The sequence below is a fragment of the Protomyctophum bolini genome (assembly GCF_963924005.1).
Source record: "Protomyctophum bolini genome assembly, chromosome: 14".
Taxonomy (NCBI): Eukaryota; Metazoa; Chordata; class Actinopteri; order Myctophiformes; family Myctophidae; genus Protomyctophum; species Protomyctophum bolini.
In genome coordinates, this window is record NC_137875.1 from 1394482 (window position 1) to 1417652 (window position 23171).

Below are 23171 nucleotides of genomic sequence, written 5' to 3' on the forward strand. Positions count from 1 at the left end.
TAATAATACCTGGTCCTGGTTTGCTTATTTCTCTCGAGGAACCTGGCAACCAGCCGCGTCGACGTGTGACGTGTCTGCGTCGGTGTGTACGTGGAACGTCAGTCACGTGACGCGGACACCAGTCAGAGGAAGAACAGCAGCCAGAAGAACAACAACAGAACAGATAAATAAACACATTAATAGTCTTCTTTCTGTAGGTTAATAACATAACGCAGAGGTTTATAACTCTGTGCTTCCACACACAGCTCTGTATCAACCTGTCTGTCTGTCGGGCAGTGTTTATAAGGTTTATTTAGGTTTATTGTTGTTAAAAACAACAACAAACAAACAAACAAACAAACAAACATGTCTGCTGCTGCCGGAGGAGAGAAGCTACACACCACTGAGCCATGGGGAGGCTTTGATGACAACATCATACAGGTACACACACACACACACACACACACACACACACACACACACACACACACACACACACACACACACACACACACACACACACACACTGCTATAATAATAATAATAATATATACGATTTATATAGCGCTTTTCTTTTCTGGGTACCCAAAGTCGCTTTACAGAAAGAGGTACAGACTACAGACAGTTTAAAAGGTTTAAAAACTAGAAATCAAAATCAAAAGAGGGACAAACAAGAAGGGGGTGTGTGTGTGTGTGTGTGTGTGTGTGTGTGTGGGGGGGGGGGGGGGGGGGGGGTTAGGGGAAGCCAGTTTGAAAAGGTGGGTTTTGAGTGTGCTTTTGAACATTTCGAGGGTGGGGGCAGCTCTGATGTGTGTTGTACATTACTAGTTGTACATTACTAGTAATAATACATAGTGTGTTAACTACAGTAGTAGTTATCGTGGTGGTAGTTCTGCAGCACTAGTAGTGGTAGTAATAACTGTGTGTGATGTACTGTGATTGATTGATTGATTTAAATATTTATTAACAGTTTGCAGAATTACAGTAACATTTCAAGCACAAACTCAATACACGGTTAAGACTGTTAACTGTGAGTGGACGACCCAATTAAGCATTACACTTGTTTACAAGAGGGTCCACCATGTTCAATTCATCAGAGGCAGAGGCAAGGAAGCAACTCAGGTGCTCAGGAGGTGTGCAGGTATAAAAAAAATTAAAAGATGATATAGTAAAAAGGTGCTCCTGCCTCCTGGGATCAATCGGGATAACTCGTCTATTGAACAAAGCGGAGATCCGGGCACACTTAGGGCTGTATTTTGCGTGTTTTACCCCCTCAGGCCGGGAACCCATATTTGGGTTCTGTACAGTATGTACAGTATTCAAAAATGTTACATTTTTGATGCTGCTATATACATATTTGAAGTTTTTCAGAAACCTTAGGTCAGGATTTAGAGGCGTTTTTAGAATCGGCCTTAGGCCTAAATGTGTTAAGTACCAGGTCTTATTCCTTAACTTGAGTAAACTAAAGACCTGGAGGCGTGGTCAATGCCATTTGGCTATTCTGAGTGGCCAAAGAGCATTGACCACGCCTCCAGGTCTTTAGTTTACTCAAGTTAGGGAATAAGACCTGGTACTTAAGACACGCAAAATACAGCCCTTAATGTTAACCCATTCTGAACGGGAACCCCTTTTGGTGTTAGCATCATGTTATGCTTTAGCTATTGAAAAATAGCAGATCTACAAGCTCATAGCGCGCCACCGAGTGGCGCGCTACGAGCTTGTAGGTCTGCTATTTTTGAAAAATCGAAGAACGACTGACATTTTTTTAAATCTGATCTCAGGTCAGAATGAGGTTAATCAGACCAGTGTGTATCCAGTGGAAACCTCGTATGAATCTGATCTCAGGTCAGAATGGGTTAAAAAGGAGGAACACTTTATTCAACCGACATGTTTTGACCTCTACGGTCTTAAAGGAGGATCTCCGTTTGTGTTCTCTAGATGTGTGTGGTACTTGATACAGTGACGTGGACAGTGCAGCAATATAATAGAATAACATAGAAGGGGCACGGTGGCACAGTTGGTAGTGCTGTCGCCTCACAGCTAGAAGGTCCTGGGTTCGATTCCCGCTGGGGACGCTGTGGGCACTGGCGGCGTGTTCCCTCCTCCGCGTCATCAGTGCCCATACCCGAGGCGGGGGTTGGCGAAAGGGCCTTTCTGTGTGGAGTTTGCATGTTCTCCCCGTGTCCCCTAGGGTAGGTACCCTCACAAAAACATGCCGTAATCCTGGTCTCTAAAACTACCTCCCCCTGGCCAGCCGGGGCGCCTGATGGAGGGGAAAGGAACTGGTCGGAATAACGTGTCCCTTCCACGCGCTACGTCCGGCCGGGGAAACTCCCCTCTGTCAGGTGAAAAGAAGCAGCTTGGACTCCTCATGCATAGAAGGAGGCATGAGGTCAGTCCGCTGCCCCCCCAGGTTGGCAGAGGAAGTGTAGCGCCCAGGATTACATTAGACAATTGGCACTGGGTGAAAAAGAAAAAACTGGGTTACAAAAATCGTGGGATAAAAAAAATATAAAAAAAATAATAATAGAATAACATAGAATAGAAAGAACATAGACTGTGTCATCATAGAACAGAATAACATAGAACAGAAAGAACATAGACTGTGTCATCATACCCGGCGGAGGTTATGCAGAATAACATAGAATAGAAAGAACATAGACTGTGTCATCATACCCGGAGGTTATGCAGAATAACATAGAACAGAAAGAACATAGACTGTGTCATCATACCCGGAGGTTATGCAGAATAACATAGAATAGAAAGAACATAGACTGTGTCATCATACCCGGAGGTTATGCAGGGACACCAACTGAGTGGCAAAAAACTACTGGATTATTCTGATTGGATGTATGGGCTGTCAATCAGATAGGACTTTGTGATTGGCATGTTGTTGTTGCTCCGCCCCATATGGGGCCCACGTGGCTCTGCTGTGATTGACATGTTGTTGCTCCGCCCCATAGGGGAGTGGCTCTGCTGTGATTGACATGGAGAACATGGATGACACGTCTGGGTCCAGCTTCGAGGACATGGGGGACATCCACCAGAGGATGAAGGTAAACATGGACCGCATATCCCACAATGCACTGCATCCACCAGAGGACTACATTTCCCACAATGCACTGCACTACATCCACCAGAGGATGAAGGTAAACATGGACCACATATCCCACAATGCACTGCACTACATCCACCAGAGGACTACATGTCCCACAATGCACTGCACTACATCCACCAGAGGACTACATGTCCCACAATGCACTGCACTACATCCACCAGAGGACTACATGTCCCACAATGCACTGCACTACATCCACCAGAGGACTACATGTCCCACAATGCACTGCACTACATCCACCAGAGGATGAAGGTAAACATGGACCACATATCCCACAATGCACTGCACTACATCCATTAGAGGACTACGTGTCCCACAATGCACTGCACTACATCCATTAGAGGACTTCATGTCCCACAATGCACTGCATCCAACAGAGGACTACATACATGTCCCACAATGCACTGCACTACATCAACCAGAGGAGTTAGAGGAAGTTAAATGTTTTCTTTGTCTTATTGTGAAGGAGGAAGAGGAAGTTAAATGTTTTCTTTGTCTTACTGTGAAGGAGGAAGAGGAAGTTAAATGTTTTCGTTGTCTTATTGTGAAGGAGGAAGAGGAAGTTAATTGTTTTCTTTGTCTTATTGTGAAGGAGGAAGAGGAAGTATCCGCGGAGGCTGCCGCCACCGAGGAGGAGGAAGAGGAGGGGGAGGGGGGGGGCATCCCGGAGGACGGAGAGTTCCTGGGGATGAAGGGCATCAAGGGGCAGCTGGGGAGGCAGGTGGCTGACGAGGTGAGGAAACCACACTTCTCATGGGCCTGACTGAACCCTGACTGACAGGGCCCTACTAGGCCCTGACTGGGCCCTGACTGACAGGGCCCTACTGGGCCCTGACTGGGCCCTGACTGGGCCCTGACTGGGCCCTGACTGACAGGGCCCTACTGGGCCCAGTCAGGGCCCTGACTGGGCCCTGACTGACAGGGCCCTACTGGGCCCTGACTGGGCCCCACTGGGCCCAGTCAGGGCCCAGTTAGGGCCCAGTCAAGGTCCAGGCTTTTTATTTACATCATGGTTTTACGTTCACCATCGCTGATGAGCAGCGCTTTGTAGGCGAGGAGGGAGGCTTATTGTTCAGGAACTCCATTATATCATAATATATATATCTATGTATTATTGTAATAAACATATGCCCTGTGAGCCAACGTGAGCCATGATGTCATACGTGTGTGTGTCGTTAACATGTGTGTGTGTGGTTAACAGGTGTGGCAGGCGGGGAAGCGCCAGGCGTCCAAGGCCTTTAACCTTTACGGTAACATCGACATCCTAAGGCCGTACTTCGACGTGGAGCCGCTGCAGGTTCGGAACCGGTGAGTCTGATTGGTTGACCCAAACCCCAAACTATCATCTGATCGGTTGACCCAAACCCCAAACTATTATCTGATTGGTTGACCCAAACTATCATCTGCATAGACCGCATAGACTCGATGCGATTGGGCGCATTCTCACCTGTACTTTGGTAGACTCCATGCGATTGGGCGCATTCCCACCTGTACTTTGGTAGACTTGATGCGATTGGGCGCATTCCCACCTGCACTTTAATAGACTCGATGCGGATTGGGCGGAGAAGTTGCATCATTCTTGCATATTTAATTTGCTGCGTTTGCCTTCATCCGCAGCAATTCGATTGATTGATTGAAGTATTTATTAACAGTTTTCAGAATTTCAAGCACAACTCAATACAAAATTGTTAAGTGTGAGTGGACGACACCATAAAGCAATACACTTGTTTGCAACAGGGTCCACCATGTTCAATTCAGTAAGTAAGTAAGTAAATAAAGTAAATGGAAACGCAGCAGGGAACTCAATGTGTTCAATTCATAAGCACAGTGGAAGAAAAAAAACTACACAGTGAAATCTATGGTGGTAAAATTAATAATTTGTGCATATTCTTTTGGGGCATGGAGGAACAATGCACTGAGCACAGACAGACAGCACAACATGAACCCGATGGAGGAACAATGCACTGAGCACAGACAGACAGCACAACATGAACCCGATGGAGGAACAATGCACTGAGCACAGACAGACAGCACAACATGAACCCGGACGCACAGACGGAAGCAATTTAGGTCTGACGTAGAAATAAATAAATAGAAATCTTCTAAATGCTTTTCTGAAAAACCTCATGTTTCTATGTGTCAGTGGTTCTCACAGGGTTAAACCTCATGTTTCTATGTGTCAGTGGTTCTCACAGGGTTAAACCTCATGTTTCTATGTGTCAGTGGTTCTCACAGGGTTAAACCTCATGTTTCTATGTGTCAGTGGTTCTCAAACATTTTCCGCCGACCCCCATCTGAAAACATGTTGTTCCAGTTACCCCCCCCCCCCCCAGAAGCAAAGATATGAGTTAATGTAATTCGCTCTGAAAATAATATATAATCAAAGATTTGCGCCACATTTTCAAGATTTTTCAAAAATAGCAGACCTACTACAAGCTCGTAGCGCGCCACTCGGTGCCGTGCTATGAGCTTGTAGATCTGCTATTTTTCAATAGCTAAAGCATGACATGATGCTTAAAACACTAAAAGGGGTTCCCGCCCAGAATGGGTTAAGCAATTGATTAATGTACTCGTTGTCATACTTGGACCAGGGCTTCGGTCTCCTCATTCGACCACGATAACGGGACATCTTTGCGCGGTGTAAAATATGCCTTCTCCGTCTCCAACTGCGTTTCCTCCTCATTCATTGATCATTTCCTTTATTTGATGTGAATTGCATTCACACCTGCAGTGAATCGAACACGAAAACCCCCGTTTTTCTTTTTTGGTGAAGTAGAATGCGATTGTTTGATCCCTATCAGAGTTTGATTGAGCCTCCCTTCACACCTGCCAAACGAGAGCGCACTTTCCGACCAATACGCAGCAGGATTCGGATTGTTGTCTTATTAATTGTGTTTTATAACAGGATGGTATGTTGTCTTAATAATTGTGTTTTATAACAGGATGGTATGTTGTCTTAATAATTGTGTTTTATAACAGGACAAATGGTATGTTGTCTTATTAATTGTGTTTTATAACAGGACTCTCATTGTGTCGTTTCAGGTTGATGGAGTCTATGATTCCTGTACGCATGATCAACTTCCCACAGGTACGCAAAACATCTGATCCAGGACCAGTAGCATTAAAGTTACACCATGTACAGTAGGAGCATTGTGGTGAGATCTGATCCAGGACCAGCAGCATTAAAGTTACACCATGTAGGAGCATTGTGGTGAGATCTGATCCAGGACCAGCAGCATTAAAGTTACACCATGTAGGAGCATTGTGGTGAGATCTGATCCAGGACCAGCAGCATTAAAGTTACACCATGTAGGAGCATTGTGGTGAGATCTGATCCAGGACCAGCAGCATTAAAGTTACACCATGTAGGAGCATTGTGGTGAGATCTGATCCAGGACCAGCAGCATTAAAGTTACACCATGTAGGAGCATTGTGGTGAGATCTGATCCAGGACCAGCAGCAGTGTAGATTAAAGTTCTCAGTCGCCACGACTGATTTAAATCATTTGTATTCCATAGAAACCTTTCTGTGAAAGCATGCTGCGCACCGAAAAGAGCAGATCTACAAGCCCACAAACACGTCGCAGCGCAACGTGTTGTGAGCTTGTAGATCGGCTGTTTTCGGTCATTTCGTTATTTTAGGGTGAAATAGTATTTGAAGTGATCGAAACTAGCAACGGAACACAAGAAGAATACAGAAACACGAACGGTCTCAGTTAAATGGTATGATTTCTTCCGCTGGGTCGGAACTAAAACGTCGTCATCACATTTTCAGTCTTGATCACTTATTTTTGCTTTATTCCATGTGTTCTCATCTCCTGTGTGTGTGTGTGTGTGTGTGTGTGTGTGTGTGTGTGTGTGTGTGTGTGTGTGCGCGTGCGCGTGCGCGTGTGCGTGTGTGTGTGTGTGTGCGTGCGTGCGTGCGTGCGTGTGTGCGTGTGCGTGCGCGTGCGTGTGCGTGCGTGTGTGCGTGTAGAAGGTCGCGGGGGAGCTGTATGGACCCATGATGCTGGTGTTCACCCTGGTGGCCATCCTCCTTCACGGCATGAAGACTTCTGGGACCGTCATTGTAAGACATGAAGACATTTAGTTTCTGCCGATAAAGTACAGTTTTATAGTCTCAGAGCTCAACTTGAGCCACGCGAGTCACCGCTGAGCGAGTTGACGTGCCGAACTTTGTGACGTTCGCTCGAGTCGTCTCAGCGCCAGAGGCGCAGCCAGAAAGGAGATTCTAGATGGGCCTCACAATGGCCAGCGTGCGCGCGTGCGTGAAAGACCTGCACGCGCGCAAAAGTCGCGTTATTTCGGGTTATTTATTTGCCGTATTTCGGTTATATTTCGGGTTATATTGCCCCCGGAGTGACAGCCGGGCAGTTGTCATCACACATGTCATGAGCATTATCATCTGATCAAATATCAATAGCTGCTAGCTAGCAATCATTCATATTTCATAAGCTGTAGGCTATAATACAAATAGAAATAAATCCACTTGAATTAGATGAGGCTCTTGTAAATGATTCACAGCACACTTCGATCAGCTTTTTGATTGGGCAGTGCCCAGTGGGATTTGTAGTTTTTGCGCAATTGAACAACACAGACACGTCAGACAGACAGAAGTCAGAGCGAAGACAGCCTGTTTATTCATAATATTAAGGAAGGTGATCACGCAAAAAAAACACAGACATTATGAATATGATATATGAAAATAGAAATTATGTATTTATTTATTTATTTATTTAAAAAAATATATATACATTTCTCCCCCCCCCCCAAAAAAATGGATGGGTGGTCCAGCTCTCTATACCACCCAACTTGACCCAACTTATATTATAGAAGTGTCTATTTGTACGTCTCTAAATGTTTTGATGAATTGAACAATGTGGACCCTGTTGTAAACAAGTGTGTAATGCTTAATTGGGTCGTCCAACTCACAGCTAACAGTCTCTGTATTGAGTTTGTGCTTGAAATGTACTGTAATTCTGCAAAACTGTTAATAAATATTTCAATCAATCAATCAATTTAAGCCCCAAACCTCAACAATGCAACTAGTCACAACATAGTCACAGTTTTAAGGACATGTCACACCAATGCAACCCCCCCCCCCCCCCCCCCCCCCCCCCCCCGCTACAAACAAGGACATGTCATGATGTAAAGATATGACTGTACATTCATTGTCCGTGGGAATGTAATGTTTGTGTCGGACACGTTTGTGAACAAGCGTCTAAAAGCTGGATATCGGATGGTCTGGCGTCCCTCAAAAACAACACGACAACGACATGGGGTTTAAATTGTCAAACTGTCGGTGCTATGGTGACCGTTTGACGTGTGTGTGTGTGCGTGTGCGTGTGCGTGTGTGCGTGTGTGCGTGCACAGAGAGAGGGCACCCTGATGGGCACCGCCATCGGGACGTGTTTCGGGTACTGGCTGGGCGTGTCCTCGTTCATCTACTTCCTGGCCTACCTGGTCAACTCCCAGATCACCATGCTGCAGATGATGTCCCTGCTGGTCAGTGCTATGTACTACACTATGCATGCTTTAACTACTACAGTCTATATGTGTAGCATTGTAGCGTAACACAACCAACCGCATCGCGGTGACAAGAATAACGCTTCTGGGGAGAAATACATATACTTTTAGACGAAGCTTAACGATGGCTATTTTTGGTCTCCTGATTTTTCCTGGAAGGGAAAGTGAATGTGTTTGTTTTCAAAATAAAAGCTCCCCGATACTGATACGATGTTTGTGTTGTTGTGGTTGCCAGGGTTACGGTCTGTTCGGACACTGCGCCGTTCTCTTCATCACCTACAACGTCCACTTCCACTCTCTGTTCTACCTACTGTGGCTGCTGGTGGGAGGCCTGTCCACGATGCGCATGGTAAGAGAACTACACTACCCACACTGCACTGCTTCCACTCTCTGTTCTACTGGGAGGCCTGTCCACGCTGCGCATGGTAAGAGAACTACACTACCCACACTGCACTGCTTCCACTCTCTATTCTACTGGGAGGCCTGTCCACGCTGCACATGGTAAGAGAACTACACTACCCACACTGCACTGCTTCCACTCTCTATTCTACTGGGAGGTCTGTCCACGCTGCGCATGGTAAGAGAACTACACTACCCACACTGCACTGCGACAGGCCAACAGAATGAACAGTGATTTCACTTGAATTAAGTGAAATCACTGACAAAGTGAAAAAGTGTAGAAGACATGTTTAGAATCTGATCTCAGGTCAGAATGGGTTAACCCATTCTGACCGGGCACCCATTTTGGTGTTCGCATCATGTTATGCTTTACCTATTGAAAAATAGCAGATCTACAAGCTCATATCGCGCCACCGAGTGGCGCGATACGAGCTTGTAGGTCTGCTATTTTTGAAAAATTCGAAGAACGACTGACATTTTTAGAATCTGATCTCAGGTCAGAATGGGTTCATCAGACCAGTGTGTGTCCAGTGGAAACCTCGTATGAATCTGATCTCAGGTCAGAATGGGTTAAATGAATGTCCTGACGTTTCCTCTCCCGGCCTGCAGGTGGCGGTGATGCTGTCTCGTACCGTGGGCCAGACGCCCCGGCTGGTCATCTGTGGCTCCCTGGCTGCTCTGCACATGGTGTTCCTGTTGTACCTTCACTTCGCTTACCACAAGATAGTGGAAGGTACTGATTTAACCCTGATGTAGTGACCACAGGGTACTGATTTAACCCTGATGTAGTGACCACAGGGTACTGATTTAACCCTGATGTAGTGACCACAGGGTACTGATTTAACCCTGATGTAGTGACCACAGGGTACTGATTTAACCCTGATGTAGTGACCACAGGGTACTGATTTAACCCTGATGTAGTGACCACAGGGTACTGATTTAACCCTGATGTAGTGACCACAGGGTACTGATTTAACCCTGATGTAGTGACCACAGGGTACTGATTTAACCCTGATGTAGTGACCACAGGGTACTGATTTAACCCTGATGTAGTGACCACAGGGTACTGATTTAACCCTGATGTAGTGACCACTAGGTACTGATTTAACCCTGATGTAGTGACCACAGGGTACTGATTTAACCCTGATGTAGTGACCACTAGGTACTGATTTAACCCTGATGTAGTGACCACAGGGTACTGATTTAACCCTGATGTAGTGACCACAGGGTACTGATTTAACCCTGATGTAGTGACCACAGGGTACTGATTTAACCCTGATGTAGTGACCACAGGGTACTGATTTAACCCTGATGTAGTGACCACTAGGTACTGATTTAACCCTGATGTAGTGACCACTAGGTACTGATTTAACCCTGATGTAGTGACCACAGGGTACTGATTTAACCCTGATGTAGTGACCACAGGGTACTGATTTAACCCTGATGTAGTGACCACAGGGTACTGATTTAACCCTGATGTAGTGACCACTAGGTACTGATTTAACCCTGATGTACTGACCACAGGGTACTGATTTAACCCTGATGTAGTGACCACAGGGTACTGATTTAACCCTGATGTAGTGACCACAGGGTACTGATTTAACCCTGATGTAGTGACCACTAGGTACTGATTTAACCCTGATGTAGTGACCACTAGGTACTGATTTAACCCTGATGTAGTGACCACTAGGTACTGATTTAACCCTGATGTAGTGACCACTAGGTACTGATTTAACCCTGATGTACTGACCACTAGGTACTGATTTAACCCTGATGTACTGACCACTAGGTACTGATTTAACCCTGATGTACTGACCACTAGGTACTGATTTAACCCTGATGTAGTGACCACAGGGTACTGATTTAACCCTGATGTAGTGACCACTAGGTACTGATTTAACCCTGATGTAGTGACCACAGGGTACTGATTTAACCCTGATGTAGTGACCACAGGGTACTGATTTAACCCTGATGTAGTGACCACTAGGTACTGATTTAACCCTGATGTAGTGACCACAGGGTACTGATTTAACCCTGATGTAGTGACCACTAGGTACTGATTTAACCCTGATGTAGTGACCACAGGGTACTGATTTAACCCTGATGTAGTGACCACTAGGTACTGATTTAACCCTGATGTAGTGACCACAGGGTACTGATTTAACCCTGATGTAGTGACCACAGGGTACTGATTTAACCCTGATGTACTGACCACAGGGTACTGATTTAACCCTGATGTAGTGACCACAGGGTACTGATTTAACCCTGATGTAGTGACCACAGGGTACTGATTTAACCCTGATGTAGTGACCACAGGGTACTGATTTAACCCTGATGTAGTGACCACAGGGTACTGATTTAACCCTGATGTAGTGACCACTAGGTACTGATTTAACCCTGATGTACTGACCACTAGGTACTGATTTAACCCTGATGTAGTGACCACTAGGTACTGATTTAACCCTGATGTAGTGACCACAGGGTACTGATTTAACCCTGATGTAGTGACCACAGGGTACTGATTTAACCCTGATGTAGTGACCACAGGGTACTGATTTAACCCTGATGTAGTGACCACAGGGTACTGATTTAACCCTGATGTAGAAGAAGAAGAAGAAGAAATGCGTTCTGGTAAATCATGTTTACCAAGGGTAACTCGACTAAGCATCAGATACTTGTTTACAGCAAGGCCCACATGGAGCATTTCATGGTAGAGGTTCAATGCCTTGTCCAAGGGCACTTCAACGGTGGTAATTTTTAACGTGTCGGATCGCTGATTCGAACTGGCGACCTTCCGGTATCTAGACCGCTCCGCAATCCACTCGGCCACCGCTGCCTACATTAATGTACTGATTTAACCCTGATGTAGTGACCACTAGGTACTGATTTAACCCTGATGTAGTGACCACAAGGGTACTGATTTAACCCTGATGTAGTGACCACAAGGTACTGATTTAACCCTGATGTAGTGACCACAAGGTACTGATTTAACCCTGATGTAGTGACCACAGGGTACTGATTTAACCCTGATGTAGTGACCACTAGGTACTGATTTAACCCTGATGTAGTGACCACAGGGTACTGATTTAACCCTGATGTAGTGACCACAGGGTACTGATTTAACCCTGATGTAGTGACCACAAGGGTACTGATTTAACCCTGATGTAGTGACCACTAGGTACTGATTTAACCCTGATGTAGTGACCACTAGGTACTGATTTAACCCTGATGTACTGACCACTAGGTACTGATTTAACCCTGATGTAGTGACCACAGGGTACTGATTTAACCCTGATGTAGTGACCACAGGGTACTGATTTAACCCTGATGTAGTGACCACAGGGTACTGATTTAACCCTGATGTAGTGACCACAGGGTACTGATTTAACCCTGATGTAGTGACCACAGGGTACTGATTTAACCCTGATGTAGTGACCACTAGGTACTGATTTAACCCTGATGTAGTGACCACAAGGGTACTGATTTAACCCTGATGTAGTGACCACAGGGTACTGATTTAACCCTGATGTAGTGACCACAGGGTACTGATTTAACCCTGATGTAGTGACCACAGGGTACTGATTTAACCCTGATGTAGTGACCACTAGGTACTGATTTAACCCTGATGTAGTGACCACAGGGTACTGATTTAACCCTGATGTAGTGACCACAGGGTACTGATTTAACCCTGATGTAGTGACCACTAGGTACTGATTTAACCCTGATGTAGTGACCACAGGGTACTGATTTAACCCTGATGTAGTGACCACTAGGTACTGATTTAACCCTGATGTAGTGACCACAGGGTACTGATTTAACCCTGATGTAGTGACCACAGGGTACTGATTTAACCCTGATGTAGTGACCACAGGGTACTGATTTAACCCTGATGTAGTGACCACAGGGTACTGATTTAACCCTGATGTAGTGACCACAGGGTACTGATTTAACCCTGATGTAGTGACCACTAGGTACTGATTTAACCCTGATGTAGTGACCACAGGGTACTGATTTAACCCTGATGTAGTGACCACTAGGTACTGATTTAACCCTGATGTAGTGACCACAGGGTACTGATTTAACCCTGATGTAGTGACCACAGGGTACTGATTTAACCCTGATGTAGTGACCACAGGGTACTGATTTAACCCTGATGTAGTGACCACAGGGTACTGATTTAACCCTGATGTAGTGACCACAAGGTACTGATTTAACCCTGATGTAGTGACCACAGGGTACTGATTTAACACTGATGTAGTGACCACAGGGTACTGATTTAACCCTGATGTAGTGACCACAGGGTACTGATTTAACCCTGATGTAGTGACCACTAGGTACTGATTTAACCCTGATGTAGTGACCACTAGGTACTGATTTAACCCTGATGTAGTGACCACAGGGTACTGATTTAACCCTGATGTAGTGACCACTAGGTACTGATTTAACCCTGATGTAGTGACCACAGGGTACTGATTTAACCCTGATGTAGTGACCACAAGGTACTGATTTAACCCTGATGTAGTGACCACAGGTTACTGATTTAACCCTGATGTAGTGACCACAGGGTACTGATTTAACCCTGATGTAGTGACCACTAGGTACTGATTTAACCCTGATGTAGTGACCACTAGGTACTGATTTAACCCTGATGTAGTGACCACAGGGTACTGATTTAACCCTGATGTAGTGACCACTAGGTACTGATTTAACCCTGATGTACTGACCACTAGGTACTGATTTAACCCTGATGTAGTGACCACAGGGTACTGATTTAACCCTGATGTAGTGACCACAGGGTACTGATTTAACCCTGATGTAGTGACCACTAGGTACTGATTTAACCCTGATGTAGTGACCACAGGGTACTGATTTAACCCTGATGTAGTGACCACAGGGTACTGATTTAACCCTGATGTAGTGACCACTAGGTACTGATTTAACCCTGATGTAGTGACCACAGGGTACTGATTTAACCCTGATGTAGTGACCACAGGGTACTGATTTAACCCTGATGTAGTGACCACAGGGTACTGATTTAACCCTGATGTAGTGACCACAGGGTACTGATTTAACCCTGATGTAGTGACCACTAGGTACTGATTTAACCCTGATGTACTGACCACAGGGTACTGATTTAACCCTGATGTACTGACCACAGGGTACTGATTTAACCCTGATGTAGTGACCACAGGGTACTGATTTAACCCTGATGTAGTGACCACAGGGTACTGATTTAACCCTGATGTAGTGACCACTAGGTACTGATTTAACCCTGATGTAGTGACCACAGGGTACTGATTTAACCCTGATGTAGTGACCACAGGGTACTGATTTAACCCTGATGTAGTGACCACAGGGTACTGATTTAACCCTGATGTAGTGACCACTAGGTACTGATTTAACCCTGATGTAGTGACCACAGGGTACTGATTTAACCCTGATGTAGTGACCACAGGGTACTGATTTAACCCTGATGTAGTGACCACTAGGTACTGATTTAACCCTGATGTAGTGACTACAGGGTACTGATTTAACCCTGATGTAGTGACCACAGGGTACTGATTTAACCCTGATGTAGTGACCACTAGGTACTGATTTAACCCTGATGTAGTGACTACAGGGTACTGATTTAACCCTGATGTAGTGACCACAGGGTACTGATTTAACCCTGATGTAGTGACCACAGGGTACTGATTTAACCCTGATGTAGTGACCACTAGGTACTGATTTAACCCTGATGTAGTGACCACTAGGTACTGATTTAACCCTGATGTAGTGACCACAGGGTACTGATTTAACCCTGATGTAGTGACCACAGGGTACTGATTTAACCCTGATGTACTGACCACAGGGTACTGATTTAACCCTGATGTAGTGACCACAGGGTACTGATTTAACCCTGATGTAGTGACCACTAGGTACTGATTTAACCCTGATGTACTGACCACTAGGTACTGATTTAACCCTGATGTAGTGACCACAGGGTACTGATTTAACCCTGATGTAGTGACCACAGGGTACTGATTTAACCCTGATGTAGTGACCACTAGGTACTGATTTAACCCTGATGTAGTGACCACAGGGTACTGATTTAACCCTGATGTAGTGACCACAGGGTACTGATTTAACCCTGATGTAGTGACCACTAGGTACTGATTTAACCCTGATGTAGTGACCACAGGGTACTGATTTAACCCTGATGTAGTGACCACAGGGTACTGATTTAACCCTGATGTAGTGACCACAGGGTACTGATTTAACCCTGATGTAGTGACCACAGGGTACTGATTTAACCCTGATGTAGTGACCACTAGGTACTGATTTAACCCTGATGTAGTGACCACAGGGTACTGATTTAACCCTGATGTAGTGACTACAGGGTACTGATTTAACCCTGATGTAGTGACCACTAGGTACTGATTTAACCCTGATGTAGTGACCACAGGGTACTGATTTAACCCTGATGTAGTGACCACAGGGTACTGATTTAACCCTGATGTAGTGACCACAGGGTACTGATTTAACCCTGATGTAGTGACCACAGGGTACTGATTTAACCCTGATGTAGTGACCACAGGGTACTGATTTAACCCTGATGTAGTGACTACAGGGTACTGATTTAACCCTGATGTACTGACCACAGGGTACTGATTTAACCCTGATGTAGTGACCACAGGGTACTGATTTAACCCTGATGTAGTGACCACAGGGTACTGATTTAACCCTGATGTAGTGACCACAGGGTACTGATTTAACCCTGATGTAGTGACCACAGGGTACTGATTTAACCCTGATGTAGTGACCACAGGGTACTGATTTAACCCTGATGTAGTGACCACAGGGTACTGATTTAACCCTGATGTAGTGACCACAGGGTACTGATTTAACCCTGATGTAGTGACCACTAGGTACTGATTTAACCCTGATGTAGTGACTACAGGGTACTGATTTAACCCTGATGTACTGACCACAGGGTACTGATTTAACCCTGATGTAGTGACCACAGGGTACTGATTTAACCCTGATGTAGTGACCACTAGGTACTGATTTAACCCTGATGTAGTGACTACAGGGTACTGATTTAACCCTGATGTACTGACCACAGGGTACTGATTTAACCCTGATGTAGTGACCACAGGGTACTGATTTAACCCTGATGTAGTGACCACAGGGTACTGATTTAACCCTGATGTAGTGACCACTAGGGTACTGATTTAACCCTGATGTAGTGACCACAGGGTACTGATTTAACCCTGATGTAGTGACCACAGGGTACTGATTTAACCCTGATGTAGTGACCACAGGGTACTGATTTAACCCTGATGTAGTGACCACAGGGTACTGATTTAACCCTGATGTAGTGACCACAGGGTACTGATTTAACCCTGATGTAGTGACCACAGGGTACTGATTTAACCCTGATGTAGTGACCACAGGGTACTGATTTAACCCTGATGTAGTGACCACAGGGTACTGATTTAACCCTGATGTAGTGACCACAGGGTACTGATTTAACCCTGATGTAGTGACCACAGGGTACTGATTTAACCCTGATGTAGTGACCACAGGGTACTGATTTAACCCTGATGTAGTGACCACAGGGTACTGATTTAACCCTGATGTAGTGACCAATAGGTACTGATTTAACCCTGATGTAGTGACCACAGGGTACTGATTTAACCCTGATGTAGTGACCACTAGGTACTGATTTAACCCTGATGTAGTGACCACAGGGTACTGATTTAACCCTGATGTAGTGACCACAGGGTACTGATTTAACCCTGATGTAGTGACCACAGGGTACTGATTTAACCCTGATGTAGTGACCACAGGGTACTGATTTAACCCTGATGTAGTGACCACAGGGTACTGATTTAACCCTGATGTAGTGACCACAGGGTACTGATTTAACCCTGATGTAGTGACCACTAGGTACTGATTTAACCCTGATGTAGTGACCACAGGGTACTGATTTAACCCTGATGTAGTGACCACAGGGTACTGATTTAACCCTGATGTAGTGACCACTAGGTACTGATTTAACCCTGATGTAGTGACCACTAGGTACTGATTTAACCCTGATGTAGTGACCACAGGGTACTGATTTAACCCTGATGTAGTGACCACTAGGTACTGATTTAACCCTGATGTAGTGACCACAGGGTACTGATTTAACCCTGATGTAGTGACCACAGGGTACTGATTTAACCCTGATGTAGTGACCACAGGGTACTGATTTAACCCTATAATGTAGTGACCACTAGGTACTGATTTAACCCTGATGTAGTGACCACTTGTCCGTTTGTTTAAAAACACTTTTCTCACAAAAACATGCAGTAATCCTGGTCTCTAAACTGCCTCCCCCTGGCCAGCCGGGGCGCCTGATGGAGGGGAAAGGAACTGGTTGGAATAACGTGTTCCTTCCACGCGCTACGTCCAACCAGGGAAACTCCCCCCTGTCAGGTTGTAAAGGAGCAACTTGGACACTCAGGCATGAAGGAAGCATGAGTTCAAGTCCGTTGCTCTCCCCTTGTCCCCCATATATGGGGACTAGGTTGGTGGAGGGTGTGTAGAGCCCAGGATCACATTAGATGATTGACACAGGGGTGAAAAATGGGTTACAAAAATCGTGGGATAAAAGAAATAGGTACTGATTTGGCTCCCTTTGTGTGAGCCACTTCATGGGCAGACTGACTCGCAGTCCCTCCCCCTTTCAGAACAACGAGTGGCCCAGGAAATTAATCCCAAAATGCATTTTCCTCATAGGCATTTCTTAAAGTATTTATTCAAAGACGGTTACGCCGCGGACAAAGCCAACTCGGATCGTGACAAATCATGACAATGAACACAATGTTTTGGGGCCGATCAAATCATTTATAAGAAGAAAAAACAAAACAAATAGTGTTGTCTTTCCTGCCTTTATTTTCTTCTTTCTAATGATTTGATCGGCCCCAAAACATTGTGTTCATTGTCATGATTTGTCACGATCCGAGTTGGCTTTGTCCGCGGCGTAACCGTCTTTAAATAAATACTTTAAGAAATGCCTAGGAGGAAAAATGAACGGCGATTTATTTTCCGGGTCTCTCGAGGGGGCGGGACTGCGGCGCTCTATGCTGAAGACGCTTGCTTGTTGTTGTTGTTGTTTGCATAAAATAATAGAATGTCCATTCCAGGTTGGTTCAGGTGTTAAATTAACCCATTCTGACCGGGCACCCATTTTGGTGTCGGCATCATGTTATGCTTTAGCTATTGAAAAATAGCAGATCTACAAGCTCATATCGCGCCACCGAGTGGCGCGATACGAGCTTGTAGGTCTGCTATTTTTGAAAAAATCGAAGAACGACTGACATTTTTTAGAATCTGATCTCAGGTCAGAATGGGTTAATCAGACCAGTGTGTGTCCAGTGGAAACCTCGTATGAATCTGATCTCAGGTCAGAATGGGTTAAAAGGTGTCCTGCAGTGGGCAGAGAGCAGATATCATTAGTTTACAGAACACCACCACCAGAGGGCCAATACATAGATAATATAATTAAATATAAGGATTTGGCTCCTACTACACCTGATACCTACCATGAGATAGTGGAAGGTACTGATTTAACCCTGATACCTACCACAAGGTAGAAGGTACTGATTTAACCCTGATACCTACCACAAGGTAGAAGGTACTGATTTAACCCTGATACCTACCACAAGGTAGAAGGTACTGATTTAACCCTGATACCTACCACAAGGTAGAAGGTACTGATTTAACCCTGATACCTACCACAAGGTAGAAGGTACTGATTTAACCCTGATACCTACCACAAGGTAGAAGGTACTGATTTAACCCTGATACCTACCACAAGGTGGAAGGTACAATTTACAATTTACAATTTACAATTTAGGCATTTAGCAGACGCTCTTAATCCAGAGCGACTTACATTAAGCAAGAACAAAAAAGCATGGGAATACATCACATAAAAACATTTATCATGAAACATGCGTAAGCTAAGAAAGTAACAGTGGAATATCTATAATGAAACTATACATATAAGCTATACATCTATACTACTATGCTATACATATGTACTATGACGTGCTATGACAATAGCACATACAATGCACTTATGCTGTCTACATAACATGCTATAAGTCTGTATCAAATGCTATCTAAGTCTACAGAATTGCTATCTAAGGGGGTGGGGTAAGTGCTATGGGCCATGATGGAGTCTGAAAAGGTGGGTTTTCAGACTACGGCGGAACTGATTTAACCCTGATACCTACCACAAGGTAGAAGGTACTGATTTAACCCTGATACCTACCACAAGGTAGAAGGTGCTGATTTAACCCTGATACCTACCACAAGGTAGAAGGTACTGATTTAACCCTGATACCTACCACAAGGTAGAAGGTACTGATTTAACCCTGATACCTACCACAAGGTGGAAGGTACTGATTTAACCCTGATACCTACCACAAGGTGGAAGGTACTGAGTTGTTGTGTCCTGTGTTCCCCAGGCCTGCTGGACACTCTGGAAGGACCCAACGTGCCTCCCTTCCAGCGGGTGGCCAGAGACGTGCCTGAACTGCAGGCCGTCGTCAACGCCGCCGTCAACGCCACCGTCAGAACGCTGGGCGTCGCCCTGTCCCTCTGAGCGTGACAGGAAGTGACATCATCATCGTGCGTTTGTGTTTTCCTGGTTGAAGGTGTTACGGCTATAATGACACTCTCGTCAACTTCTGTTGGAGATCAGACGTTTAATCCATTCTGGGCGGGAACCCCTTTTGGTGTTTTAAGCATTATGTTATGGTTTAGCTATTTGAAAAATAGCAGATCTACAGATTCTACACGATCGTAGCGCGCCACCGAGTGCCGCGCTACGAGCTTGTAGGTCTGCTATTTTTGACAAAAGAAATCTTGAAAATGTGGCGCAAATCTTTGAATATATATATTCTTTCCGAGCGAAAGATCTTTGCTTCGGGAACAACATATTTTCAGATGGGGGTCGGCGGCCAATTACATATCATTTCTGGGGGTCCTTGACGTGAAAAAAGGTGGAGAACCACTGAACCACTGACATGGAAACATGAGGGTTTTACTGAAAACTGTCGGGTTACTGGAAACCCTCTTTGAGAAGTTCTGTTTATATACGGATATATTTGGACGTTCCAAGGCCGACAACCAATTCAGGTGTTTTGGAACAAGACAGACCGATATCAATTGATTTTCATTAATTAATTAATTAATTCAAGTTTAATTTATTCTCTAAATTACACTGAGTAATCAAACTCATTGTGTCATTCAGAGTCGTCGAGGAATACAATCGCATAGACTAGAGTAACATCACAATACATCAGAATAAAAACAAAAGATATACATGTGTGATTAAACATAGGTTTACAAATAAGAAGATAAGACAAATTTCAAAATGATCTAAAAATGTATGGAATTAATAACAACACAATTAAAGCTCCACGCATCCATACTATTCATGTCCTAACCCCTCAACCCCTAACCCCTTGACCCCTAACCCCTCATCCCCTAACCCCCCGACCCCTCGATCCCTCGTCCCCTAACCCCTCGACCCCTAACCCCTCGTCCCCTAACCCCTCGTCCCCTAACCCCCCGACCCCTCGTCCCCTAACCCCTCGTCCCTGACATGTCTCCCGCTGAGCTGACAGTTTGGACAGAAGAAATGGTTTTCAGCTTCATGCAGTACCACTTGTCAACCAGTAGGTGTCACTGCAGACCACAGGATCTGGACCTAGTCTTAGAGAATAGGTTCTCAAACCTTTGCACTAGTCACGGACCCCCAGATTGATACACATTCACTGCAGAGCAGAGCCTCCAGGATAAAGGACCCCCATAAAGGACCCCCACATTCACTGCAGACCCTCCCAGGATAAAATGTTGGGCCCAAAGATTTGAGATTTAAAATATATAATGTATACTGTATATTTTCAGAGGTTTTCACAAATCTTTAAAAACTACAAGATCTACAAGATCGCAGCGCAGTGCAAAGAAAGTGAAGCCCTTTGAGGTTGCACACACACACACACACACACACACACACACACACACACACTGTCCCGGGTGTTTTAACAGGTGGGGGTGAAATCCAATTCTTTCTTCTTTTTTTTTAAGTTGTTGGTATAACCAGGAGGGGATGTTTGTACATTTATTAGTTTTTTATTAGTCTGTTCTTTGTTGTTTCTGTTTATTCATGTGTATTTATAGTTATTGCTGTACAGAAAGCAGAGAATAAACGTCATGGACTGTTACAGTGGTGTTGGTGATGTGAGTACTATGAAACATGGACCGTTACAGTGGTGTTGGTGATGTGAGCACTATGAAACACCGTTACAGTGGTGTTGGTGATGTGAGTACTATGAAACATGGACCGTTACAGTGGTGTTGGTGATGTGAGTACTATGAAACATGGACCGTTACGGTGGTGTTGGTGATGTGAGCACTATGAAACACCGTTACAGTGGTGTTGGTGATGTGAGTACTATGAAACATGGTCCGTTACAGTGGTGTTGGTGATGTGAGTACTATGAAACATGGTCCGTTACAGTGGTGTTGGTGATGTGAGCACTATGAAACATGGACCGTTACGGTGGTGTTGGTGATGTGAGCACTATGAAACACCGTTACAGTGGTGTTGGTGATGTGAGCACTATGAAACATGGACCGTTACAGTGGTGTTGGTGATGTGAGCACTATGAAACATGGTCCGTTACAGTGGTGTTGGTGATGTGAGTACTATGAAACATGGACCGTTACGGTGGTGTTGGTGATGTGAGCACTATGAAACATGGACCGTTACAGTGGTGTTGGTGATGTGAGTATATATGAAACATGGACCGTTACAGTGGTGTTGGTGATGTGAGCACTATGAAACATGGACCGTTACAGTGGTGTTGGTGATGTGAGCACTATGAAACATGGACCGTTACGGTGGTGTTGGTGATGTGAGCACTATGAAACCATGGACCGTTACGGTGGTGTTGGTGATGTGAGCACTATGAAACATGGTCCGTTACAGTGGTGTTGGTGATGTGAGCACTATGAAACACCGTTACAGTGGTGTTGGTGATGTGAGCACTATGAAACATGGACCGTTACGGTGGTGTTGGTGATGTGAGCACTATGAAACATGGACCGTTACAGTGGTGTTGGTGATGTGAGCACTATGAAACATGGACCGTTACGGTGGTGTTGGTGATGTGAGCACTATGAAACATGGACCGTTACAGTGGTGTTGGTGATGTGAGCACTATGAAACATGGACCGTTACAGTGGTGTTGGTGATGTGAGCACTATGAAACATGGACCGTTACAGTGGTGTTGGTGATGTGAGCACTATGAAACATGGTCCGTTACAGTGGTGTTGGTGATGTGAGCACTATGAAACATGGACCGTTACAGTGGTGTTGGTGATGTGAGCACTATGAAACATGGACCGTTACAGTGGTGTTGGTGATGTGAGCACTATGAAACATGGACCGTTACAGTGGTGTTGGTGATGTGAGCACTATGAAACATGGACCGTTACGGTGGTGTTGGTGATGTGAGTACTATGAAACCATGGACTGTTACAGTGGTGTTGGTGATGTGAGCACTATGAAACATGGACCGTTACAGTGGTGTTGGTGATGTGAGCACTATGAAACACCGTTACAGTGGTGTTGGTGATGTGAGCACTTTGAAACATGCACCGTTACAGTGGTGTTGGTGATGTGAGTACTATGAAACATGGACCGTTACGGTGGTGTTGGTGATGTGAGTACTATGAAACATGGACCGTTACGGTGGTGTTGGTGATGTGAGCACTATGAAACATGGACCGTTACGGTGGTGTTGGTGATGTGAGCACTATGAAACATGGACCGTTACGGTGGTGTTGGTGATGTGAGTACTATGAAACACCGTTACAGTGGTGTTGGTGATGTGAGCACTTTGAAACATGCACCGTTACAGTGGTGTTGGTGATGTGAGTACTATGAAACATGGACCGTTACGGTGGTGTTGGTGATGTGAGTACTATGAAACATGGACCGTTACGGTGGTGTTGGTGATGTGAGCACTATGAAACATGGACCGTTACGGTGGTGTTGGTGATGTGAGCACTATGAAACATGGACCGTTACAGTGGTGTTGGTGAT

At 45.1% G+C, this 23171-nt stretch overlaps 1 protein-coding gene across 2 annotated transcripts; it reads left to right on the forward strand.

Annotated features, from left to right (window-relative positions):
* Positions 1-114: 114 nt before the first annotated feature.
* yipf3 (Yip1 domain family, member 3) lies at positions 115-21278 on the forward strand. 2 transcript variants are annotated; one of them, XM_080781946.1, is made up of 10 exons: positions 115-420; positions 2943-3128; positions 3690-3830; positions 4299-4405; positions 6140-6185; positions 7073-7165; positions 8470-8601; positions 8858-8971; positions 9631-9754; positions 19521-21278. In XM_080781946.1, the coding sequence occupies exons 1-10, from the start codon at positions 346-348 to the stop codon at positions 19655-19657; spliced, it is 1155 nt and encodes a 384-aa protein (XP_080638072.1). In that variant the 5' UTR covers positions 115-345; the 3' UTR covers positions 19658-21278. The 2 variants fall into 2 exon arrangements, with proteins under 2 accessions (XP_080638072.1, XP_080638073.1); XM_080781947.1 differs by having other exon boundaries at positions 2943-3035.
* The last annotated feature ends 1893 nt before the right edge of the window (positions 21279-23171 follow it).